A 26507-nucleotide genomic window follows, 5' to 3' on the forward strand; every position below is an offset into this window, starting at 1 on the left:
TGGTCTACCAACTGACCAGCCTAGAATACACTGTCATTTTCTTTATTGTAAATAACCACTTAATTTCACTTCATAACAGACATTTCGTATAGCAGTTAGACCTACAGTAAATAGTGGTTCATAATATACAGTGAGCCGTTCTGCGTAGAACTGCATCTCCCAGAATCATTTCTGGTATCTTCCACTGAACGTGGTTACGTGCTAGTCATTGGAAACGGCGGTATCTGCCGCGGGAGTATGAAGAATGTTTACAGTTGGATGAGCAGAGTTGAGCACACTGAAGGAACATAGGCAAAATAAAATCGTCTCTCATTAAGACGGATCTTATGTTAGCTAGCTACTTAAAAATGCTTCAGCCGGTGCCAGATTGTACGTCAGAGCACTGTGAAAAGAATACTTAGCTAGTTAACGTTAACTACTGCTAAGGAGCAGATAACACACTACACAGTAACTTCGCTAACTTACCTGTATAGGTTAGCTAGCTAGCTAGCTAGCCATAACGCTAGCAAAGGGAAATTGTCCTAGCTAGGTTACATAGGTTGGCTAGTGATAACTAGCTATATTCGTGAATGAATCATTTTCGTTGCAATGTCTTCTAGAGGTAACGTAACTACCTAGATACCTAAGTTGACTGTGTCCCAGTTTTATTTCGTGACGTTAAATACGTTAACGTTGTTTATTTTAGATAATGTTATTAGTGTTAACCTACTCGCTTGCTATCTAACTTAGCTAACATTACCTCTGAGTTCACTGGTTGCATATCCATTAACTTGCCAAAAAAGCAAATAAAGTAATTTATGATGTAGATTGATAGTTCGATTGTCTAACAAGTAACTAACAAGCAGAGTAATTTAGTCGAACGTTAGTCAGCTATATGAATTTGATATATCGTCCATTTTACAGCATGTATCATGTTTATAGCGTTTTCAAATTAATCATTGATTACTAAAATTGACTTGTTGAATCATATTTGAATCGGGTGTGTGCTGTCCTTTATTCGTAGCTATATTACTTGCGCTATGCTCTTCTGTCCTTTCAAGCTTGGCAGCATCCTTACGTCAGTATCTTTAAACACGTGAAGATTGAGGAATGGAAGAAATCAACCAGAGAAGGAGATGTGACCACCTATATGGTAAAGTAACTGTTCCTGTCGCCTGCATATCCATGTCGGTGCCTCTAACTGAATTTGAGGAGATAGTTACTCAGCTTTTTTAATTTTATTTTTTGTTCTCAGGACAAAACATTAAAATGTTCAGTTTTTCGCATACGGGGATCAATTCCAGCCAGCAACTACATCCTGGTTCCGAAGACAAGTACTCAGTCACTTGGACTTACTGGACGCTACTTTTACCTGCTCTTCAGGCCCAGCCCCAGCAAACACTTTGTGGTGCATTTGGATGTGGCTTCTCAGGTACAGTAGCACAGCAGACAATAGTACTGATGTGCAAAATATACATCGTGATATATTGCTCACGATTGCTATGCCTTATAATAATGATCAAAGAAGGTTATTTCAAAAACATCTCAATCCATTGACATCCCTTTTTTACGCTGTTTACCCTTCAGGAAAGTCAGGTGATCCGTATCTCCTTCTCCAACATGTTCAAGGAGTTTAAGTCCACAGCAACCTGGCTTCAGTTCCCCTTCCTGTGTGGAGCTGCTAAAGGCTCAGTGTACGAGAGCACGGCTAAAGCAGCCAGACATGGTAAACGCCAACAGTTGTCACTGTCAAAATCATTCCTCCTTTCTTTGCTAAGAATCATTCATTAGGATTGATGATTCGACTTAAACGCATGTGTCCATAAAATTAACTGATAAGCTGCTGGTATTAATCTTAGTAATTAGACGTTGTTTTGCTGTGATAATCCTATTAGGAAAGGGAGTGCAGTTGTGTTAATCTGTGGTGTTTTTAATCACATGGGCAGATTTGGTGGGTCCGGCCCCTCCCACGGTGCGCTGGACCTGCCTGTTGATGGACCTGCAGTATGTTCTCTCTGTCTACCTGAACCGCCGCCACAGCCACCTGAAGAGCGTGAAGCTGTGCGCCAACATGTCCGTGAAGAACATGTTCACCAGCGACTTGCTGTGCGACCCAGGTGGGGAGCAGTTTCTCTGGTAGCCCTTAGGAACCATTACCAGCTGCACTGTCACAGAGGCTGCTGTAACTCTAAAAGCCCTGTCAAGTGTTTGCCTCTGACTCATGTCTGTGCACGCCAGACTTGCCAACTTCAGTGTCATGAGAACCAGCAGCTAATATCAGTAGAAGCTGCAGCTAATATTACTAGAAACAGCAGAGGGGAGCACAAACTTGTGTTGGCTCTCCTGAGTTGATAGTGGAGGTTGCAGTAATTTGCGCTGAAAAATACAAGTGGACATTCGCAACTGGAGAGAAAATGGTGGGAGAAGCATAAAAAAAACTAGAATACAAAAAATTAATAAAAAGCCCTGTACGCCCTCTGCAGAGCTGTCTTTCAATGAAGCCAAACATGCAGGAACTGGATCTGGGAAAGGCGCTAGTCCAATGCCGCGTGAGATGTGCTACCCTGTGCCCAAGGGAGAAAGCTGGCATGATCTATATGACTTGATCAGGTAACTGACTGTCCTACATTCTTCCAAACTACCTGAGTACAGATCATCGTGTTTAATCACATGAAAAATGAAATTTTTTGACTGGCACATAATATATATTCCTCAGGTTTCCTTCTGATGGCGCCAAGATGCCTTTTGATTCAATTCAGAAAGGGTGTACCAGTCCCAGAAGTGAGTGAATTACTTCTGATCAGATGTGCTGCTTCTTGGACCCTGCCACACTGCGCTACATATGCTCTCATATTGTCTTGTTCCAGTTGGTTCAGCTGCGTCTGAAGACCCTGTTCGTGAGGATTCCCGCAGTGTTTCCATCAGCAAGCCTGTGAAGGACAGGGTCTCTCTTATCCAGCAAATCACCACCCCCAAACACGTGAGTCATACGCCCATGAGTGTCTACCAGCTTTTCTCTGTGGAATTCCTTTGTAGAAATCTTTAATGTGTGCTATCAATTTGGTCTTCAACATTAGAGTTGGAGTTTAGTGTTCTAACTCAAATTAAAAGGATTTCTGTTGCTGTCATTCATCGTGTTTCTATGGTAAAAACTGACGGCTAGATCAGCCCCCCTCAGTCTTTGTGGGAATGGTTTTATGCTTCCATCATAGCCAGTTCCTCCCCCTTCAGTGCTCCAGGTATCGTGTCCCTTTGGTGACCACCTGCGTACCCGAGTTGGGCGTTCGGCCCGTCGCGCCAGGGACCAGAGAGCCGCAGGACTCCTGGCAGGACCCGGGGGAGGACGGGAGTCAGCAGCAGGAGCTAGAGAGCCTGGACGAGGACGACACGACGAGGATGCTGGGCGTCGAAAACGAGGGTGTGCACGTCTTCGTACACAGAGACGACGGAGTCACCCCCCTGCAAGCAGAGGACAGCGAAGAGGAGGAGGTGGGCTTTCTCCCAGCAATTTCCCACCTCACTCAACACTCCTCTTCAAGCGACAGTTCACCTGCATCTTTTATATTTGCACATGCAGTATGGGTGTGTTTTAGCTCTGGCTTAAATATCTTTTATGTTTCAGATGGTATTTGCCACGGTCCCGCGGCCGGTTTCCCTGCCCTCGACGAAGGCACCAGAGCGGCTGGTAAGGGTTGAGCCCTGTGTTCTGGAGATGGAGAATTTAATACGCTTCCTACGTCTCCTTCTGTTTTACATCCTTCTTTTTCTTCAGAAACTTCAGCCCGACCCCATCCTGAAGCTGAACAGAATCATTGGCTTTGGAGGATGCACCACCAAATGTGTAAGTGGCAGCGTGTCACTGTATGTAAGTGCCTTACAGAGGGCAGACTAACCGTGGCCTGCTGTCTGTCCCTAGGCTTTGTGGAATAAATCTGGAGATTCGGTGGTGTACCCCTGTCATGCTGTGATAGTCTCAATGAAAATCGTTTCTGGACAACAGCGATTTTTCATTGGGCACACAGACAAGGTGAGTACTCTGGGTCCTGTCTTTCCATGACGAGCGAATGGGAACAGTTACAAGCTGTAAAATGACCTAGGACTAATTTAAATATACAGTATAGCAATTGCAAAAGGAATTTAACAAAGACATGTGAGCTTTGTCCTGCGTAGTTGAATGTTCATGTTAATAGAATTTCAAAGGGTTGGTAGTAATGCTTGAGGGTGAGGCGTGATGGTGTGGTCCTGTCCTGTGCCAGGTGTCTGCGTTGGCGTTCGACGGCGGGTGCACTGTCCTGGCGTCTGCGCAGATGGGCAATCAGAGCATCGTGCGTGTGTGGAACTACCTGAATGGAGGCTGCCTGGCCATGTTCAAAACCCACGCACACTCTCTGTCCTCTCTCAGGTACTATGTGCAGGCTGTCCTCTCCGGGTAAACTACGATACTCAACCCTGGTCTCAGCCGATTGTGGAGTCAGTGTCGGGAGTCACTGGATTGTAGATCCATGATATCAGAAAAATAGAACAGAAGGGGATGACATTTATGCTGCTCTCAAAGAAGAGAAGAGAGGCAATGTGTATAATGGCGGGAGCACGGGAAGGGAGAAGTGTGCTGAATTAGTTATATCTGAAGTCTTTTCTCGGTGTGCCTGTAAGAGCCTATGCCTTGACACATTTTTCTCTTAACCTATATAACAAAAGCGCTACAATTGATTTTATTTTTATTTTTTTTCCCTTTTTCTCACAATTTGGTAGCCAATTGGACCCCGTCTGATTCAATTAGAGCTAGTATTAGATACGCCGCCCACACCCCGTCCCTCGGCGGCCAACGGGAGAGCGACACGCCTTCTTCAAGCCGTCTCGCCTCCCAAGCTGTAACCGTGATTCCGAGGCGCCCGAGGTGCTTGTTTGTGCAGCTATCTACTCACCCTGCCAAGTCCCTCCCTCTGGAGCAGCGAGCCAATTATTGCTGCTCCACCAAACTTGCTCCGGCCAAACTTGGCTTTTTGGCAGAACCGAGAATCGAACTGCAAACTGCAACCGCGAGTCTGCTGCGTCTTAGCCTGTTGTGCCACCGCGGCTCCCCTACAATTGATTTTTTTTAAATGTCATTCAGTTTTGCCCTTTATTTCAAGAAAATAGTCCTGCGACATTTGGTTGGACAAGCCTGACTCCACTGCATGTCAGACTTGATGGTCCTAGCTAATAAAAAAACTCAGGCCATTCTCCTGTTCAGCGATACGTTTTTAGAAACACATTTAATGATTGTTCAGTGAATGCTGTGAGCCTCTAACGTCTAATCTAAAAGATGGCATCTCCTACAGCACATGACACAGTCAGAAGAGTACAGAGACCTAAAGATAATTCAGCATTATGGTCTCTGCACAGTTGGTTCAGAGCTGTTCCCTGTTGTCTGTGAAACAGGATGGCTGAAGCATTGGTGACAACTACTCTTTGACATTGTGTTTCAGCTTCTCCCACAGCGGTGGGGTTCTGTGTGGGGTCGGCAAGGACAGCCACAGTAAAACAGTGAGTAAAACCACCAAACAGCCACAAAGCTTCTGTTCCCGGCCTTTGTCAAATGATCCATCTGTTCTTAAATTAGCTTTACATAATGAGTAATGAGTGTGCTCATATGTGTCTGTCTGTGATCCCATACAGTAACATTGTGCTCTTCACACTGGTGTCACTGTTCCTGTTTGGTTGACCCTCTTCTCTGTGCCCCAGCTGGTGGTTGTGTGGAACACGCGACGGGTGACCAAAGGGAAAGAGGTGGTGGTTCTGGCCAAGGCTCACACGGATGTGGACGTGCACACCATGAAGATAGCTTTCTTCGACGACACCAGGTGCCACCCCCAAATAAACACCCTGTGTCCATTCAGCCTGTGTATTCACTGATCCTACCGTGCTTCAGATATTTCATGGGCCATGTACGCGGCAGGTCCATTTATGTCTCATACTTTAAAAGGCATCCGGATGTGTTGTCCGGGAATACAAGTAATGTGTATCTTATAGGACTTGATGTTTTATGGGGCAAAAATAATTCTGGAAGAATGAACTCCAGATTAATCCTTATTAAGCTTATTTTCTCAATTCTTTGTTCTCTTAGAATGAACCCATGTGTATTTATGATAGCTGCTTCTTCAGGAATTAAGTGCTTTTGTCTTTTGTAAAACAAAAATAAAAAGAATAATAATAATTTTGAGCTGCAAAAAGAGGAGTGAGGGGCTCATTGTTTGCCTCTCCTCTCCTCAGGATGGTGTCGTGCGGGAGGGACAACGTCCGTCTGTGGCGCGTGCGGGGAGGCTCGCTGCGCTCCTGCCCGGTCAACCTGGGCGAGTACCACGCCCTGGACTTCACAGACGTGGCGTTCGAGGAAGGCCACTGCGCCGACAAGGAGCCGGAGGACCGTACACTGTGAGCCTGCCCTCGCTCGCCTTCCGCACCCGCCTTCCTGCTCGACCGCTCGCTTATCTCACAGTGCTGAATGCTAGCGGCTGGTTGAGTAACACTGGGTCTGAGTGCAGAATTAGCCTTCGGTAATATTAGCCTTGTGTGTGTCGACTGTGGCTGACACTCCAGTGAGACACAATTGCCCATAGTGTTGCCCTGGGAGTACAGGTTTCGGTTAATGCCGAATACACCACAGCGGATGTTAGCATGCATGAACAGCCTTGCTAGCCTGTATTTTCCAATTACAGCAGCAGGAGGGGGGTATAAAGAGCATCTGCTGCCTCATTTGCCTAATTAATCTTTTAAATGCCTACATTGGGACATGTTGCACATGTTCACTGGAAGAAACACTTAATCGTGGGAGCTGTCATCTTGGCCGTGTGTGTGCCCACAGGTTTGCGAGTAGCAGAAGCGGTCACATCTTGGAGATTGATTACAAGAGCGTGTCGATCAAGAACGTGAGGCGCCTGGTCCCAGCCCAGCAGGTCCACTCGGAGCGCAGGGAGAAACAGACCTTCAGCACCGGTGAGTCAGAGCCGGCCTGCGTCTCAGGGCTCGGCCCAGATACACTTTAAGTGCCACAAAAATGTGACCTTGATGCAGCTCGCCAGTGCAAACCCTCTAGAACCTTCTAGAACTGAACTTAGTTTGGATTTATTGCATAATTATATAGGGGCTCAGGCAGTAAGAGCAGTTGTCTGGCAGTCGGAGGGTTGCCGGTTCGATCCCCTGCCCGGGCTGTGTCGAAGTGTCCCTGAGCAAGGCCTAATCCCTAAATGTTCCCGACGAGCTGGTTGGTGCTTTGTATGGCAGCCAATCGCCGTTGGTGTGTGAATGGGTGTGTGACTGTGTGTACGAATGAGTGAATGAGAAGCATCAATTGTACAGCGCTTTGGATAATGGCGCTATATATATTCCAACCATTTACCATTTAATTACGTGTTTGCCTAATTATTTGAGTGACATTGTGAAATGTAGGTGTGCTTGACTTTAAAATAAAGAGGTGGTTGTGATTCTGAATGGGCCGTCTCCCTGGCAGGCCCTGGCATCGCTGTGAACAGCATCAGCGTCTCCCCTGCCTTCTGTGCCACGGGCTCTGAGGACGGCTACCTGCGCCTGTGGCCCCTGGACTTCTCCAGCGTCTTTCTGGAGGCTGGTGAGCACCGCAGGGCTCTCTGCTTTTCTTCATTTCAGAACCTCCCTCCTATGCTTGTCTTTCTGTCAGGGCCTGTATGTCTGGGATGTTCTGAACATACAGACCTGGTCACTCACTCACTCACTCACACTCTCACACACACACACACACACACACACACACACTCACTCAACTAGTGCACACGTCACCAAATTGGTCAATGCAAAGCTCCCCCTTGTGGCAGGACTGTGTAAGTGTCTCTGTCTTCAGTGCATGAGGGGCCAGTCAGCCTGGTGTCGGTCAGCGAGGAGGGGCTCAGCGTGCTGGCGGCCACCAGCACAGGGAACCTGGGCTACCTGGACGTTCAGAGCCGCAAGTACAGCACGCTGATGAGGTCACACACCGACACTGTGCTGGGCTTCTGCGTGGACGGCATCCGGAGGCGCGTCACCACTGCCTCCCGCGATGGCAGTGTCCGGATCTGGGACCTGGACTCCCTGCAGCAGGTGTGCAATGCACTTCCTGTGTATGTGTGTATACGTGAGCGAGTCTCTGTCTGTGTCTGTCTGTCTGTGTGTGTATGTGTAAGCAAGTGTGTCTGTATGTCTGTATGTGCGCATGCAAGTGTGTCTGTGTGTGTGTGTGTGTGTGTGTGTGTGTATACTGTATGTGTCTGTCTGTCTGTCTGTGTGTGCATGTGTAAGTGTGTCTGTCAGTGTGCATTTGTGTCCGATTGTGCACGCAAGTGTCTGTCTGCCTGTGTGGGTGTGTGTGTTTGTTTGTCTGTATTTGTGTGTCTCTCTTGTCTGTGCGTGTTTGTGTGTATGCATGCGCAAACTTGTGTCTGCCTGTCTGTCTGTGTGCAAGCGTGTGTGTGTTTGTGTCTGTGTGTACGTGTCTGTGTGTACGTGTAGGTTCATTATGAACATAGCTGAAACATAAATGTTTGAATCCGGTTAACAGCGCCCTCCCTGTGTTGCCCCAGCTATATGACTTTGTCTCCGAGGACGTGCCCTGCTCCGTGGCCTTCCACCCCAGTCAGCAGGTGTTCTCCTGTGGCTCCAGCTCCGGGGTGGTCCGGGTCTTCAACATCGCCAGCTCCAGCCTGCTGGCAGAGCACAAGTGAGCCCTCGCACTGCTTACACCAGCATACACCAGTATTATGCTACAGTTTGTTTGTTTGTGTTATTTGCGCATTGGTACGATTGTTTAGTGTGTGTTTTTACAACATTCCTCTACGTGTTCAAAACTACCGTTTACAGTTTGTGTGTTTTAGAGCAATTTGCAACCCATTGGCTCCATTGAAACATTTAGAAAGTACAGTGTTTTTCCACATGTTGGCATTTTTTTGTTTATCCCAGTAATTACAGTGCAGTCCATAAGTATTTGGACAGTGGTAAAGTTTCTGTTCTTTTGGCTCTGTGCTCCAGCGCATTGGATTTGTTCAACAATGAAAAGTAGGTTAAAGTGTGTACTGTCACCTTTGAGGGTATTTACAAGCATTTCATATCGGGTGATCTGTGTCTGAATTACATCCCCATTTATACAGTCTCTTCAAAAGTAATTGGACAGTTGGTTTCTCAGCTGTTTCTGATCAGTCTGGTGTATTCAATCGCTTCTTTAGTGCATGTATAAGAAACCTTTCAGTGTCTTGTCTTGATTCCAAGATTTAGATTTCCTTTGGAGTCTGTTATGGCCATTTGTCAACATGAGGACAACAGTTGTGCCAAAGACAGACAAGGAAGTGATTATGATTACCTGATATGAATACCTTAGAATTAAAAGTGACAGTCTGCACTTTAACCTCATAATTCACATTGTGTAAAAATCCATATTGATGAAAAATTCATATTGATGACCATAGAGTATACTGTTGTAGTATTCTGTTATAAATTAGCTTTTTCGAGGCAATGCCCCGTGAAGCAGCCGCTTCCTTAATGCAGTCACACTTCATGGTTTCTCTCACTCTCAATGACCTCTCATCAACGATGGCGTTTTGAATGTAGGACGGGGCGCATCCCTGTTCAAACGGGCTTTATGTCGGCCGTGAATCGGACCCTTTGTGTCCGGGGTGGTTTGTATTCATGACGACATGCAGTGCCGTCTTGCGTTTGTGTGCGTTTGGCAGCGTATATGTTCGCTGATCTCGTCTAACCACAATGTGTGCCTGACTCAAACGGTACACATCAGGCCCTCTGCTCAAAGCCCTGTTTATTAAGAAATATGCGCACAGAAATATGTAAAAATGTGTACAGTGGTGATTTAATAGTGAGGCTTTCCTGCTTGCCATTGATAGGCAGAGAGCAGGACTGGTTGACGTGATCTTAGACATGCTGATTGCTCAAACCCTGCGCTCTAAATGAAGAGGTGAAAGGAAGGATAGTGTGTTGAGTTTTTATTCAGCTGCTGCAGTCTTCTCCGTCTTCAGCTCTTAATTTAGTACTAATGCAAATGTGTGGGTGAGAAGATTTTATCGCCTATATTGTTTGTGTCTGCTATGGTGCTCAGTTTTGGGAGGCTGCAATGTTGGTGATGTTCATCACTTAAATGCCCTCCTGTTGTGTCAGAATTGTATAGCTTTTTGTGCTGCACTGGCATTTTGTGCTGCACTGGCATTTTAAATTCTTACTTCTTGGCAATTAAGACTGTTGGTGAGTATATTTCTGTGGTGGTCGAGGTCGACATCTGCTGGTCGAAACATGAGGCTATAAAAGCATTTACTGAAACTAAATGAAAGGAAAGTATTAAATGTAGCTGCAGTTATTCACCGTACTGATTCATGTCATGGTAGTTTTGTGGTTTTAGTTTATATGTTTGTTTTTCTCTTCTGAGTGCTTGTTATGATATAGCCTGGTTATCCTCCTCATCTTGCACTTGTGTCTTAGTGATGTGGCATGTTAGTGAAGGAGGATTCTTTGGAGAACGATGCTTCTCCTGTGTTGTAAGTGGCTCTAGATAAGATAACTGAATGTCCTGGGTAACTGAATGTCCTGGATAACTGAATGTGAGGAACTGTCCTGAGTGTGGCTGCTAGTTTGTGCTTGTTTGTGCTCGTCTTTGCAGACAGCATAGGGGAGAGGTCATAGGCTTGGCCTTCTCCCCTGATGGAGAGTTCATGTACAGTGCTGGATCTCTGGGCTCTCTGGTTCTCTATAACGCCTCACTGGATGACTACCACATCCTCAGAGCCCTGGGTGAGTCTCTTCCACTCAGCTCTAAATGCCAAACGGTCACACTTTACAACAAGTGCACATGCACTGGCATTAATTAATGTAGTTGTTAAGATGAATTAATGATACAAATACATAAACAAAGCTGTACTGATTAACTTCTCAGTAGTTACTTAACAACTACATGTAACCTTAGTGTAAAGTGTCACCTGCCAAAGTGAGGCTGTCTGCTCGTTGGTGCCGGGTGAGAAGGCCGTCCCCCCTGTGAGACCTGGCCGCCGGCGCTCTGGCAGGTGACGTGCGGTCTGTCCCCTGTGCAGGTAACGTGGTGGCGCGCGGCGTGGAGCGCAGTCCCGATGCCCTGGCGGTGAGCAGCGACAGTCGCTGCCTGGCGTTTGTTGGGCCCTCTGAGCACATCGTCACTGTCATGGACGCTCGCTCCTTGGATGAGGTAATGGACTGACACCGATCTCCCCACCGAGACTCACTTACCCGGCTGATGCTGTGCGGTGCACTGACTACATTTTACAAATCAGGACAGCAGTAAGGTCCGGAGCAGTAAAGGTGATAAACCGTGTTCAAATGAAAATCATTGGCTCCTAGCAGACCTAATACTGATCTCTTAAGCATCTATTAAAGATCTACTAAACCGTGTGTCAACTCATAGAAGCAATGATTGAAAATGACAGGGAATAAACTAAAAGAGCTCTTTTTAATTCACTAAACAGTCATTTTACTTGGGAATTTTGAGACCCATCGCAGTGTCCGACCTCATTGTAGTGTACCCAAGCGTTTTTCTCCTGAACGCAAGACATGAAGGTCCAGCAACAGGAGAAGTTTGACTGGCGTGTGACGGTAGCTACCTTCCCTCTGTCTCCCTCAGCTGCTGAGGGTGGACGTCAGCATCCTGGACGTGGAGAGCACCAGCCTGGACTCGGCTGTGAAGGTCTGCTTCCCCCCCGTCTCCACCGGCCACCTGCTGATCACCACCTCTGCCAACAAGATCCTCTGGCTCTACGCCAAAACAGGGAGGCTGCTGAGAGAGGTAACCCAGCCCCCCGGGCCTTTCTGGAGTTTAGCATTTAGCATTTAGCATTTATCACTGAAATACACTCACTCAGTGAGAAACCTCATCTTCATTATTTCATTTCTAATCTAATGTGCTGGAGTACAGAGCCAATAGAACAGAAATTGTACCACTGTCCAAATGCTCACGGACTGCTCTCTAGATATTCGGCAGACCTGTACACCAGCTTGTTAATGCAAATATTTAATCAGCCAAACATCTTCAAGGGTTCTGATTATCTGTATGTCCTCTCAGGTCCTCTTCGCACTTGTACTTGTGTTTGATCTGCACTTCGTTGTACGTCGCTCTGGATAAGAGCGTCTGCTAAATGCCATGTAATAATGTGATGTAATGCATAAACTAAATGCATAAAAGCATGCAGACATGTTCAAGAGGTCCAGACCAAATGTCAGAATAGGGAAAATGTGATCCAAGTGATTTTGACCGCAGTTCTGCGGGAAAACACACATTGTTAATTAGAGAGGCCAGAGGAGAAGGGCCATATACTGGTCAAAGCTGTCAGGAAGGTGACAGTAACGCAAATAACCATGCATTACAACACGAGCATCTCTGAACACACAACGCGTTAAACCTCTAAGTGGATCCAGATGGCACCAGACCATGTGCACTGGGGCTGTTTTTGACGCAGTGCATGAACACTCTGAACCTGAATCTGAAGGAATGAATATGAATGTAAAAAAATGTGTCCCTGGTTCAGTGTGAATACATTTTATAATTAAAAAGTACTGTCCAAAATAATACAAATTTGGCAGGGTAAAGCCATAGTTTTTAATGGATTTCACTGGGGAAATTAGCTTTTTGGCACCAGAGGCTTAATAAGCTGCTATACCTCTGGCAACCACTGGAGTTTTGTGCGCTGGGGGAATGTCAATCCAGAAGATACCTGGTGACTGGCTTTGCTATGGAGAGATGAGCTACTTTGGATTAGCACCCTGCTCACACTGTTCAGAGCCAAATCACCCCTCCAATATGCCGCAGTACAATTGTCAATCTTAATTTCACACACTTGGAGTAAAATGTTCTAAATGTAGGGTAAAAATACTCTTTTTCTGTGTGGGGCCTGTGTTGATTTGTACTGGTGTTGAGGTGTTGACTCTCTCTCGCCCCCTGCAGGTGTCCAACGTGCACAAGCAGCAGTGCACGTCTCTGGCGGTGAGCGAGGACGGCCTCTACCTGCTGAGCGCGGGGCACAGGGTGCTGAAAGTGTGGGACTACAGGATGCAGCTCCACGTCAACGCACAGGTAAATGGTAAATGGTAAATGGTTGGCATTTATATAGCGCCTTTATCCAAAGTGCTGTACAATTGATGCTTCTCATTCACCCATTCACACACCAATGGCGATTGGCTGCCATGCAGGTGAGGGCCGGGGTGTCTGAGAGGCTTCATCTAATGCTGTGGAAAATACATCTTTTAATAAGAATAACAATACTGTTATTTATACAATACTTATATAATGTTCCCTTTTGTCATTATAAAAAAGATATACAAATACTATATAATCATAATATTAATATTAATAATACTTCTTAGAGTGTTAAATAATAATAACAATGATCCTCATGGAAAGAGGCTCCCACGTTCGCTAACATAATGAAGATGTCTTGTTAATTGTGACATATACTTGAGTTCCATTTACAGTTTCTGCTGGTATTTGTCTGTCTGTTCCAGGTGTTCATCGGCCATTCCCAGCCCATACAGCAGGTGAGCTTCACTCCAGACCAGCTTGGTGTGGTCAGTGTGGGAGAAGCCATCTTTTACTGGGACTTCCTGGCCCATTCTGAAGAGTCAGTGAAGAGGAGGAGGTAAGAGTCAACCTTCATAGCGGAACTATGTCAAATACGTAATTGTTTTGGATTCAAATATTTTTATACACTTTACTGAGCTTGTCTGGTGTATTCAAACCTAAAATTTTCTCAAAAAGTGTATACCCTGGTCCTTTTGGTTGGCTCACCAAGGCAATTTGTACCAGGCAAGTCGAACCCAGAAAAATATTTGAAACTAAAACAATTTTGTATTTGACCCAGGACTACTCCATAGTCTTACACACGTTTAGATACACAGGCTGTACACTATATATAAATTAACAACATCATCATTTCTATCTACTGCTTTAGCCCGTCTCCTGTCGTACGGTCTGCCTCTCCTTTTAAATCCGGTAAGTGCATTTAAGCTCCTGTCGATCATATTTGAGTCAGATTTGCTGAACTCGTTATGTAATGTGCTATGCATTCAACCTTGTTAAGAGTTTGGTATTTTCTTTTGGTAATTTGGATGAATAAAACTTGATGCTGAATTGAAGCAATAAGTATTGATGTTGTGGCCAGTAAGCAGCCTGTACAGGGACTGTTCTTAGTTGTGGATATTGACCTGTGCAGCTCCAGAAGATCATTTGGAGCGGATCAGTCCGTTGTTGCTGTCCAATGGGATGCCCCGACAGACTGTGCCCCTCCCATCAGCCTCCCCGCCGTGTCTGGACATCAGCCCTATGAACAGAAACAGCCCTGAAGGTGGGGTGGGGCTCTTACAGACTGACCTGGCCTTTCAGTACAGTCAATGACACACTATAGCTTGGTACATAATGTATTCTGTATTAAATGTGTGTGTGTGTGTGTGTGTGTGTGTGGGGGGGGGGGGGGGGGTATATATATATTTATATATATATGTGTGTGTGTATGTGTGTGTGTGTGTGTGTGGGTATATATTTGTGTGTGTGTGTGTGTGTGTGTGTGTGTGTGTGTGTATGTATGTATGTATGTATGTGTGTGTGTATGTATGTCTGTATGTATGTGTGTGTGTGTGTGTGTGTGTGTGTTTGGGTGTATGTATGTATGTATGTGTGTGTGTGTGTGTGTGGGTATATATGTGTGTGTGTGTGTGTGTCCTTGCAGCCCTCGGCTTCCTGTCTGCTTGCGAGGACACAGAGGAAGCGCTCTCTGTCCCGTCCGCTCCAGTGTCGGGCTCCTTCCTCAGGGTCACAGAGATGGCAGGGAGTGGGACTGCAGCCAGCCAGAGGAACGGAGTCACCAGTCACTCTGGCAAGTCCCTCGCTCAACTTAGCTTTTTACCTGTCTCTCACCAAGGCTTTCCATCTGGGAAGCGTTTATTATTTCATTCTTGTTTTGCCTTTCAGTGGCACAGGAGAAGCCACCAATCCGTCCGGATTCCTACAGGCACTTCACTCCGCGCTTCAAGACCTCTGTCCTGGATCAGGTGCAGTGGCTGTTGCGCTCACTCAAACATCTGTAATGTTTTCATCGTCCTCGATGGTGAATATGATTTCCCAGAATTCCCTATGTGTCTCTCTCAGGGTACTGCGGCGCCCCGGCCTGGAGAGGAGGGCCTAAAGCTGAAGGCTGTGATTGGATATAACGGGAATGGGCGCGGGAACATGGTCTGGAATCCAGACACGGGTACATTGTGTTAGCCCTTCTGCCCTGCCAGTGTATCTAAAGGCCAGTTTACAGTACGGAGGTGTATGATTGTCTGATGGGTATCGCTACATTGGTACCAACATTCCTTTCACATTGAACACTATTGCTCATAAAATGTATAAGCACATAAATGATAATAGAACGCATCGCCGAAATGGAGTCATTTATACTTACGCTAAAGATAATTCATTTTTGGTTGAGGAGAAACTTCTATAGTGTTGTCATGACAACTGAGCCAGCTACTGGGTCAAAGTTTAGTCCAATTTACTGCCATTGAGTGGCACAAATATGATTGTGAAGATCACAAATCGCCTGTCGCTCTAGTATGAACAAAAAGTATTTGCAACTGATAATCTTCGGTAGCAACGATCATACATCACCAAACTGTAAACAGCCCTGAACTCTTTCAGTCCCAAGGGTGCATGGTACTCAAGCGTAACTGCCGTAAAATCCCAAGAGTGCCATATATCAAAATGACTGGTTTTGAGCCCCTATTAAAACCCTACTCAATGTTTTTACATTTTCTCAACCAAAGCCCAAAGCCAAGATTTGGGTTGAGCTGCATATTGTGCGTGGGACTGAAAGCGTTATCAAACTGAACCGCGACTCTTCCACATTTGGGTTCGCTCCTCCTGATGAGGCCTCTGCTGTGTCTCTTGTAGGGCTGTTTGCGTACTCCTGCGGCTGTGTGGTGGTGGTGGAGGACCTGCACACGGGCTCTCAGAGACACTGGCTGGGCCACACAGAGGAGATCTCCACCCTGGCCGTGGCCAATGACGCGCAGGTAGAGCTCGGTGGCGAGACGCCGTGCGGTCTGTGGGCGAGGGGGGGGGGGGGGCTGCCAGCTCTCATGCCTCTCTGTGTGTTCCTTCTCTGCACAGACGGTCGCCTCCGCGTCGGCGGGCAGCGGCGAATCCGCCAGCCTCGTCTGCATCTGGAGCGTCCGCGACGGCACCTGCAAGAAGACCCTCTCTCACCACAAGGGGGAGGTGCAGGGCCTGGCCTTCTCCAGAGATGATCTCTTCTTCCTTTCTATTGGTCAGTTTTGGTCGACGGCCTTCCAGCTGCCCCTGTAGTTTGGCAACAGTGCTTCTCCTGCTGTGTTTACAACTTGCGTTGATAAAAAAATAATAATAATAATAAAAAGACTTTCGACTCTCTGACGACGGACAAAGATGTCATTTTGTTGTTGCAAACACAGCAGGAGACACAGTTTTGCGGAGTTCTTGTCTTATCTTCGGCTTTTGCATGTCTCCAGCACCTGTGGGCTGCATGGTGAGTTGGCCAAACCGTTATTCTTAACCTCTATAGTTTCGGCACGGTTTTTCTTCTAACGCGCTGAAAAGAAATGTTGTCTTTTGTCTTGGCGCAGGAGACTACACAGACCCGGGGGTGGCGCTGTGGAGCACCAGGACGTACCAGCTGCTGTCCAGCGTCAGCCTCCAGCAGCCGCTCCAGGACCTGGGCTTCAGCCCCGTCTCCTCCAGCCAGCTGGCCTGCGTGGGCAGCTCTGGAGCCCTCTTCTGCCTCATCGAGCCCAAAGGCCCGGACGCGCAGCTACGGGTGACCAGTGCCAACAGCTCATTATTCAACATTACATTACATTACATTACAGTTATTTATCTGACGCTTTTATCTAAAGCGACTTACAGTTGATTAGAACAATCCCCCCTGGAGCAATTTGGGGTTATGGCCCAGCTCAACAGCTGTGCAGATATTTTTGTGGCGACACCAGGGCTTGAACCACCAACCTTCCTGGTCCCAGTCATGTACCTTAGCCACTAAAGCAACAGCATTATGTTTTATTTTGCGTTATTCTTGTCGATTGGGTCGCTAACCTCACTTTTTCTCCAGATGGACAACTTAATAAGCACTCCTGAATTAACCTAAATACAGCATTATATTACATTATAGGCATCTATATCTTATCCAGAGCCACGTACAACAAAGTGCAAAACCATACAAATGTAATTCTTTAAAAAAAACGTTGCTTTTACGATGTGAAATGGATGAATAGTTCAGCCCTAGTTTCTGTTGTGAGGCACGGGATTGGGAGGCGCGGGATTGTGAGGACGGCGTGTCTCCTCTGCAGGTGCAGACAGCAGCTGTGCCGGAGGAGGTGGGGGAGGTAGAGTTGACCTCACTGTGCTACAACGCCAATGGCATCCTGTTCACGGGCACCAACAGTGGGCGTGTCTGCGCCTGGGACTGCCCCACCCAGCGCTGCTTCATGACCTGGGAGGCTGACGAGGGCGAGATCGGTCAGTCAGACCGCCCTGTGCGCGCCGACCATACCACCAATGGGTGCTTTAAACACATACGACAACTGTTAGTCAGTTGGGCCTCTTCCATATGGACAGTGTTTTCATAGCTGTAAAACCAGTAGTCCAACAGACATGAGACATAAGTTACATTTGAAGACATTACATTACAATAGATTACATTATAGGCATTTGGCAGACGCTCTTATCCAGAGCGATGCACATCAAAGTGCAAAGTGCAAACCTATAACCAGGGACAGAGACGAGACAAGAAGACAAGTTACATTTGCTGAGCGTGCGTGCAGTAAGGTGGTGGTAATGTAAGTTTGCCCACAGCGCACACGTTGGTCAAATACGTAATTGTTTTTGATTCAAATACTTTTCTGTGCTCGATTGATCTTGCCTGGAGCACTTGAACCAACCAAGAAGACCAGAAGGCTGGGCTTGCACTTTTTGAGAGTATTTAATAGGCTCCAATACAAGACAAGCTCAGTAAAGCATAGAAACGCATCTGAATCCAAGACAGTTACGCATTGAATCAGGTCTGGCACAGCGTATTGCGGGTGTTGCTGTTGTGGCAGTGCGAGTGCTCGTGTGTTTCAGGGATCCTGTTGTGGCAGTGAGAGTGCGAGTGTGTTTCAGGGATCCTGTTGTGGCAGTGAGAGTGCGAGTGTGTTTCAGGGATCCTGTTGTGGCAGTGAGAGTGCGAGTGTGTTTCAGGGATCCTGTTGTGGCAGTGCGAGTGCTCGTGTGTTTCAGGGATCCTGTTGTGGCAGTGCGAGTGCTCGTGTGTTTCAGGGATCCTGTTGTGGCAGTGCGAGTGCTTGTGTGTTTCAGGGATCCTGTTGTGGCAGTGCGAGTGCTCGTGTGTTTCAGGGATCCTGTTGTGGCAGTGCTAGTGCGAGTGTGTTTCAGGGATCCTGTTGTGGCAGTGAGAGTGCGAGTGTGTTTCAGGGATCCTGTTGTGGCAGTGCGAGTGCTCGTGTGTTTCAGGGATCCTGTTGTGGCAGTGCGAGTGCTCGTGTGTTTCAGGGATCCTGTTGTGGCAGTGCGAGTGCTTGTGTGTTTCAGGGATCCTGTTGTGGCAGTGCGAGTGCTCGTGTGTTTCAGGGATCCTGTTGTGGCAGTGCGAGTGCTCGTGTGTTTCAGGGATCCTGTTGTGGCAGTGCTAGTGCTCGTGTGTTTCAGGGATCCTGTTGTGGCAGTGCGAGTGCTCGTGTGTTTCAGGGATCCTGTTGTGGCAGTGCGAGTGCTCGTGTGTTTCAGGGATCCTGTTGTGGCAGTGCGAGTGCTCGTGTGTTTCAGGGATCCTGTTGTGGCAGTGCGAGTGCTCGTGTGTTTCAGGGATCCTGTTGTGGCAGTGCGAGTGCTCGTGTGTTTCAGGGATCCTGTTGTGGCAGTGCGAGTGCTCGTGTGTTTCAGGGATCCTGTTGTGGCAGTGCGAGTGCTCGTGTGTTTCAGGGATCCTGTTGTGGCAGTGCGAGTGCTCGTGTGTTTCAGGGATCCTGTTGTGGCAGTGCGAGTGCTCGTGTGTTTCAGGGATCCTGTTGTGGCAGTGCGAGTGCTCGTGTGTTTCAGGGATCCTGTTGTGGCAGTGCGAGTGCTTGTGTGTTTCAGGGATCCTGTTGTGCAGAGACAACCGCCTGCTCACGGGCAGCAACACCAAGAGGATCCGACTGTGGGCAGTGGCAGCGGTGCAGGCCATGAGGCCTGGGGTGCAGAGCTCAGAGGACAGGTGCACAAAGCATTTTCATATTTTCAGGGAGCGCTCTGTACTCATCCACACTCCACCTATAAGAGCCTGTTAAAATCAGGAGGATGATTTTACTTAATTAATTTCACTAAATCTCAGTTTTCACTGTGTTTGCATGCTTTTGTGCTTCCTGTGGCATCTGCTATTTTCGTTCTCACTGGTCAGTGTTTGCCTGTATTGACATGGTTGATACACTTATTTTGCTGCTCTTTGGGGAGGTTAGCTAATAAAAACATAATTTGTTCTGAGAGTACTTCAGTAGAATTTCTATCCCTGTGTCAGTAAGTATACATTTTCCTTTGAACCTTGTGAACAGTAGGGGATTACCCGTATCCATTGTAAAGTAGGAGACGTCCTCCAGCCTCTGGTCTTCTCCTCTCCTGCCTGCAGTGCTCTGGTGCTGCTGGAGCAGGAGATAACCCTGGATGGCACGGTGGTGAGCGCAGCCTTCGATGACGTCATGGACATGGGCATCGTGGGCACCACCGCGGGCACCCTCTGGTACATCAACTGGGTGGAGAACACCAGCATCCGCCTCATCAGCGGCCACAAAAGCCAGGTGAGCTGTACCCCACACACACTGCTGCACACTACGGGTGAGACCACCCCACACACACTGCTGCACACCCTACGGGTGAGACCACCCCACACACCCTGCTGAACACTCTACGGGTGAGACCACTCCACACGCACTGCTGCACACTACGGGTGAGACCACCCCACACACTGCTGCACTCTCTATGGGTGAGACCATCCCACACACACACTGCTGCACACTCTACAGGTGAGACCACTCCACACACTGCTGCACACTACGGGTGAGACCACCCCACACACACACTGCTGCACACTCTACAGGTGAGACCACCCCACACACACTGCTGCACACTACGAGTGAGACCACCCCACACACACTGCTGAACACTCTACGGGTGAGACCACCCCACACGCACTGCTGCACACTACGGGTGAGACCACCCCACACACACTGCTGCACACTACGGGTGAGACCACCCCACACACACTGCTGAACACTCTACGGGTGAGACCACCCCACACACTGCTGAACACTACGGGTGAGACCACCCCACACGCACTGCTGCACACACGGCCACTGATTCACTGAGACCCTCACTGCTCGACTCTGCTGACGTTTGTTACTGAGCGAGACTTAGGGAATTATCATGACGGATTTCTGCATGCCCATAGCTGTACAATACGGTGTAATAGTGTGTCTGAAATTTTCTGGATGGAAGTTCAGGAGGATGTAAATGTTGAGCACGCCTCTGATAGCTGTGTGTCTCTGCATGTCCAGGTGAACGATGTCCTCTTCAGCCCAGACGAGAGCAGCTTCGCCACGTGTGGGGAGGACGGCAGTGTGCGGGTGTGGTCCGCACCCAGCAACGAGCTGCTGGTGCAGTTCCAGGTTCTCACCCAGGTGAGGGGCAGCCACCGCTCAGTGGCCACTGGCAATATCACAGAACATATTACATATCAGATATGAACGTATTACATATACACTCACTGTGCACTTTATTAGGTAGACCTGTATACCAGTACAACCTCATGTGGCAGCACCTAATGCATAAAAGCATGCAGATGTGGTCAAGAGGTTCAGCTGTTTTTCAGACCAAAGGTCAGAAGGGGAGGAATTGTGATCCGAGTGACTCTGACTGTGGAATGATTGTTGGTGCCAGGCAGGGTGGTTTGAGTATTGAGTATTTCATACACAACAGTCTCTAGAGCGAAAAACCAAAAACATCCAGTAGCAGTTCTGCAGGCAAAAACACGCTGTTAATAAGAGAGGTCAGAGGAGAAGGGCCAGACTAGTCAAAGGAAGGTGACAGTAATGCAAGTAACCATGCTTTACAACAGTGGTATGCAGAAAAGCATCTCTGAACAGACAACAGCAAACATCAAAGATATGAAACCTGTAAGTGGATAGGCGACAGCAGCAGAAGACCAATAACAAAAAAAATAGGTCTAATAAATACCTAATAAAGTGCTCAATGAGATAGATATACATATTAGATGGATACACATATTAGATGTCCTGTAGATATGTACATATCCCCCTGGACTCTGTGTGTATCACAATTCTGTGTGCTGTGCAGAGCTGCCAGTGCATCTGCTGGAGCCCAGAGCTTGGCTCTTCCAAAGGAGGCCAGTTTATCGCCGCTGGGTACAGTGATGGGACTCTGCGCATCTTCCGATTGGCCACCTCTGAGATGGAGCTGAAGCTCCACCCCCACCCCGTGTCCGTCACGGCCGTGCAGTACTCTGCAGCTGGTGAGAGCACTGTTTGCTTCTGTTGGTCTTTAGCTGGATATGTGGTGCAAATTTGCAGACTCATTTTAAGATTTCAAAATATTCACGTGGTGAGTTATTTCTTGCCTTAATGCTAGCTGGCATGGACTACTACTGACATGCCAGTGCTAACATCACTTGAGAATTTCAGAAATTCTAGCTCTAATCTCCTGCAAGATTACAAATTAGTGCTTTGCACAGGTGGGAACTCCTGCCTACTTATCTAATCAAGGGAGAACCAGCTGAAGGTCACCCAACCGACATTACTTGTAATCTGAGCCAATCAGATTTTTTTTGTAAACCATGGCCCAGAGAATTTACACAGGGAAATGGTAGTCGAGACTACTGGTTTGTGCATCCCTTTTTTATTTTTGGCCGATGCGAGATTGAAAAACACATGACTGTTAAATTGTGTGTGAGGCTGATGTGCCATAGGCAGAAACAATGAGAGAGCTTTACATAAGGGAGCACCACAATGCCCACAGATACAAATGTGCTGCTGCTGGCCTCCTCACAAGGGCACTGTCTGGCCCCTCTCCCACAGGCCAGGTGCTTCTCTCAGGGGGTAAGGATGGCCTGATGGCCATCAGCAGCCCCCTCACCGGGATGACCCTTCGCATCATCAGCGACCACAAGGGTGTGCCCATCAGCACCATTCAGTGCGTCAAGAAGAAGGTCAGACCTAGACCACTGTCTCACTCCTGCGTTTTGAAGCATGGGATGATTTAAACGAGCAGGAGTAATTGCACTTTCTTTTTTTTCTTTTTTTGTGATGCAGTGCATAGAATTTGGACTTGAAGGAAATGAGATGTGGTTGGCAGCCAGTGCAGACAGACGTGTCAGTATCTGGGCGTCTGATTGGACGAAGGACAAGTGTGAGCTTCTGGATTGGCTCACCTTCCCAGCCCCTTCCAGCCCTGAGGTAGCTCTGAAAAAAATCAACTATTAACAGCTCTTTTACATATTTATCTATTTTAAGCCGTAGGTTTTATTTATTCATTGAGATAGTTTGAAGTGACTGTATATCTCCCCAGCACACCTCTTTTGTTCTTTGTGAAAGGCACCGGACAGCCTGCCACCCAGCCTGGCTGCTTTCTACCCCAGTGAATCAAGTATATTGCTGTACACAGGATATGGAGTAGAGAAGGAAATGTCATTCTATAGCATGTCCAAAAAACAGGTAATTTGGGTTGTTCTTCAACAGATGTAACTTTGTCTCACACGTGGCATCAGCCCAGACACAATAAATGCAAGTAGTGTGAGACCACTCTTAATGTGGCAATGCCGGTGACAATGGTCTTTCAGAAATCTGCAAGAAACCCGGACCTTTGATTGATGCCAGAATTAAAACAGGGCAACTTTTCCACAGGGGAACTGTTTCTTTTTACACACGCTTCTCCATTCAGCTTCAAGGAAGCATGGCGAATAGAATTGTGTTCATGAGAATTACTCTCTTCATAGCTGTGCTAGTTGTACATGGTACATGGATAAACCTAAACTGCCTGAGGAATAGCTAGATGAAAATCTTTGATAACAGCCCAGCTTGATTGCTCAGAGCACTTACTATAATTTACAACTAATTTACAACTATGTTATTGTTAACTAGCTATAAGGTCATGTTTTCACGCATTACATACTTATGCCCATGAGCATATGCAACCATAATATGGTTGCTCAGAAGCACAGATAATATATTTAGTGGTACAGTGGATGAACACCGTAAGAATTGATAACTAACTATTTATATTTTTATCCTTGTCAATTGTCCATTGTTACAGAGAAACTGAGTCGTTGTTATGTCTAGGTTAGACCATAACAGGAAAAGGAATGAGGGAAATGAGTGTAGAATGGGTAATGGTAATGACTGTCGCTTACCAACGAGCAACAACAGTACTTAACTATCTAAAGAAAACTAGCTGAAGCCTAGCTAGTCTTCAAAGGCTTGCTGGGTGTGACACTTAATCTGCAGGCCAAGAGTAGCATACCCCCAACAGAGATTTAAAATGACAACCAGAATCACCTTCAAAAATAATAATTCAGCTAGGAATGCTCTTAATAGAGTCACTGTATGGCAAGCAGAGGGGCAGAATGATAATTTGGGTAGAATTGAGTCAAACAAAATCCACTGGACAAACAAACTGCAAGGGCTGGTTGAGAATCCGTCCAATCAAACTAGACAATGGTCAAACAAATAATCCAAGAAGGGCTAGACGAGAATTGGGGTTGAATTGTACGAGACAATGGTCAAAAATAAGTAATCACAATCCATGGCCAATCTGATGACAACCCGGAAGAAAATGAGACTGCAGCAGAGACAGATGTGCACAAATATACAACAGAGGTCGTAACACCCCCACCCTTAAGAGAAAACCTTGGGCAATACTGTAGGTTTTACTTCAGGAATAGCAGTGTGAACGTATGTCAGCTACCATGTTTTCAGGGCCTCAGTTTCACAATTATCAAATTGAGCTTGTAAATTCATGTCATGGAATTCATTTTAAACTATTAGGACCATTGATAGGTATAAAAGCTAATACTTTTGACTGCAAGCTATGATATTGTGACTGTAAAACTGGATGTTCTTACAGATGTTTCTCGCAGCTGTCATAACATTGGGCAGTGGCCAATGACCATACTTTGGGCCAGATTTACTAGGCCTTTTCGACGATTTTCAGAATCTTTAAATTATTTTGCAATAAAATAATATCTTTTACAAAAAACACGCTATTTCAACTCCAATAAGACATCAAACAGATTATTAATATTAAATATTAATTATTGATTGCAGCGAAGCAATACTTAAGGCTGGATGTTTGTCATAGAAAATATTTAGAAAATAATTTATTCAATTAACCAATATCTCATGCAAAGCTGTGGGAAATTACTGAAATTACGTGCTCAAGCACAGTGACAGTAACAAGTGTGTAAAGTTTCAAAAAAGCATTGCCACTTATATGTGTAGGCTGAATGCATTGATATGCTCTTTTGAATCACTTTTTTCCATTGCACAAAGACCATTGCTTTTAATAGAACATTGTTAGAAACAGAGCATTCTCGACTGGCAATACTAAAATAATAAAAACGGAGTTGTTTTGATGAGTTATCCTCCTAAACAACCACAGAAAAGGAATGGGGAAAGACTTCTGTGACAAACAACCAGCCATTCACATTTCTCTGGGAGAAATATAATATGTCATGGAAAAGACAATAGCCACCACAGCTGGAATACGTACACATTTTGTCCTGCGCTGGATATGCTTTTACATGGATATACAAGAAGATATTCAATGCACTAAACACGCATTTTAACTGCACTGTTTAAGATCTGCCTCATTCACAAAATGTGCTTCGTCCCATTTGCTGATTGAGTTATGAGCTGTAGCCTTCGTAAATAAGATGTTAATTTCAAGCAGACAGCAACTGCACCAACACTCTCATCAGGCTGCATTTTGCGCTGCGAGCTTCATGTACGTAAATCTGGCCCTTTGAGATTTGTCGCTGTACCCTGTTAATATTTTACTCACAGTTCTTCTTGCCACAGGTGATTAAGAAGATTGCTTTGTCTCATTGGGCAACATGCCTGGGCCTCTCCTCAGTAGGTTGTCTTGTTGCTGTTGGTTCTAACGGTAAGCCCACTTCCTCTTCCCATGGTCAGTGACATGTTGGTGTATTTAGTGTTCTACATACAGATGTACTATGTTCTCAGTGATGTGCTGTGTACAGTGTACTACATTTCTTCTCAGTAATGTCTTGTGTAATATGCACTGCTTCATTTGTTCACAGTAATATTTTGGCTTATACTTTGTGCTTTATTTCTTCTCAGTGATGTTTTGGATTGTAGTGCGCTGTATTTGCTTTCCGTGATGTGTTGGTTTATACTGTGTGCTATATTTGTTTTCAGTGATGTGTTGGTTTATACCGTGTGCTATATTTGTTCTCATTCATGCCCTCTTCTCTCCCCAGAACGCCTGTTGAAGCTTATCAAGTCCACTAGTGGAAAGTTCCAGGACTTTTCCACCCACAGTGACTCTTTGCAAGTGTGTCGGTTCTCCCCGTCAGGGAAGTACCTTTTCACATCAGCCTACAATGAGATCCTGTTGTGGGAGGTGCATGGGCTTTAGGCAAAGAGCTCCAATGAGCCTCATCTGACTGCAGCATCCAGACCACAGGAGAACTGCATCTTATCTGAGCTATATTAAATCACCTTATCCTATGTGTGAGACTGCCCAGCCATTCATCTGTATGGTGGAGCTAAAGCTGGTGAATATATGGATGTATTTGAATTTAGACTTCTAGTTTTTATGTAGTTCTTGTTTATAGGTTTGGACAAAGAAAATGCCCGTTTTGTGGGTTCTGTGAAGGATTTTTTTACAATTATTTGTTGCACATTTTATTTATATTTTTAATTTTATGTCATGAATTTTATTTCTCCTGATCCACCAGATATTTGGGTCTTGATAACATTCTGTCTCCATGGTTCTTATACTATTACTTAAGAATCTTTCTCTGACATATCACTATCAACACCTGCCCCCTCCTTGGAATTTGTTGTAGTTTACATTAGATAGAACTGGTGTTGGGACTCGAGTGTAGTGTAGTTTTCAGTGTTGGGGACAAAATTGATTCCACATTTCCAAACTCATATCTTTTCTGACCAGAGAGATGGATAAATCTTTTAATTATGAATGTATGTATACGTTTGCTTATAGCTGGAGAAGAACATGTACCAGTTTTGGTCACAATCGTAGAAATGTTGTGCTGATGTTTTTATTAAAGTTTTTTTTTTTTTAAATGAATACAGACTGTCGATTACCTGTTCTACACAATGTATAGTCATTTTCTGACCATATGCATTGGCATATCTGTAACATGAATAATGAGTAATAATAAGCCTATATAGGGAATACTCCACGATCTGCCAATCGGATTTTG

The 26507-nt window shown here is 46.1% G+C and overlaps 1 protein-coding gene across 2 annotated transcripts; it reads left to right on the forward strand.

The window, feature by feature from the left end:
* Positions 1–228: 228 nt before the first annotated feature.
* Positions 229–26367, forward strand: wdr90 (WD repeat domain 90). Of its 2 annotated transcripts, XM_061225528.1 has the most exons (43): positions 229–601; positions 1041–1132; positions 1235–1411; positions 1567–1705; positions 1926–2096; positions 2463–2589; positions 2696–2760; positions 2847–2959; positions 3211–3468; positions 3602–3664; positions 3752–3820; positions 3896–4006; positions 4236–4381; positions 5448–5505; positions 5704–5822; positions 6232–6393; positions 6824–6954; positions 7469–7585; positions 7835–8070; positions 8550–8686; positions 10628–10758; positions 11055–11185; positions 11618–11779; positions 12935–13063; positions 13492–13625; positions 13938–13978; positions 14199–14330; positions 14712–14858; positions 14954–15033; positions 15131–15233; positions 15917–16038; positions 16136–16292; positions 16627–16817; positions 17347–17515; positions 19133–19250; positions 19659–19827; positions 20584–20706; positions 21383–21557; positions 22120–22250; positions 22354–22497; positions 22636–22755; positions 25117–25201; positions 25539–26367. In XM_061225528.1, the coding sequence occupies exons 1-43, from the start codon at positions 589–591 to the stop codon at positions 25694–25696; spliced, it is 5556 nt and encodes a 1851-aa protein (XP_061081512.1). In that variant the 5' UTR covers positions 229–588; the 3' UTR covers positions 25697–26367. The 2 variants fall into 2 exon arrangements, with proteins under 2 accessions (XP_061081512.1, XP_061081520.1); XM_061225536.1 differs by lacking the exons at positions 19659–19827; positions 20584–20706; positions 21383–21557; ... (3 more) ...; positions 25117–25201; positions 25539–26367 and adding an exon at positions 19588–19628.
* Positions 26368–26507: the final 140 nt, after the last annotated feature.

Source organism: Conger conger, chromosome 2 (genome assembly GCF_963514075.1).
Source record: "Conger conger chromosome 2, fConCon1.1, whole genome shotgun sequence".
In the NCBI taxonomy this organism is placed as follows: Eukaryota; Metazoa; Chordata; class Actinopteri; order Anguilliformes; family Congridae; genus Conger; species Conger conger.

Excerpts from the sequence above, each read along its gene's own strand:
- wdr90 (XM_061225528.1), top strand. Across the intron at positions 3,821-3,895 it reads GAGGATGCACCACCAAATGT|GCTTTGTGGAATAAATCTGG; the intron begins GTAAGTGGCAGC and ends GTCTGTCCCTAG. Across the intron at positions 4,382-5,447 it reads CACTCTCTGTCCTCTCTCAG|CTTCTCCCACAGCGGTGGGG; the intron begins GTACTATGTGCA and ends ATTGTGTTTCAG.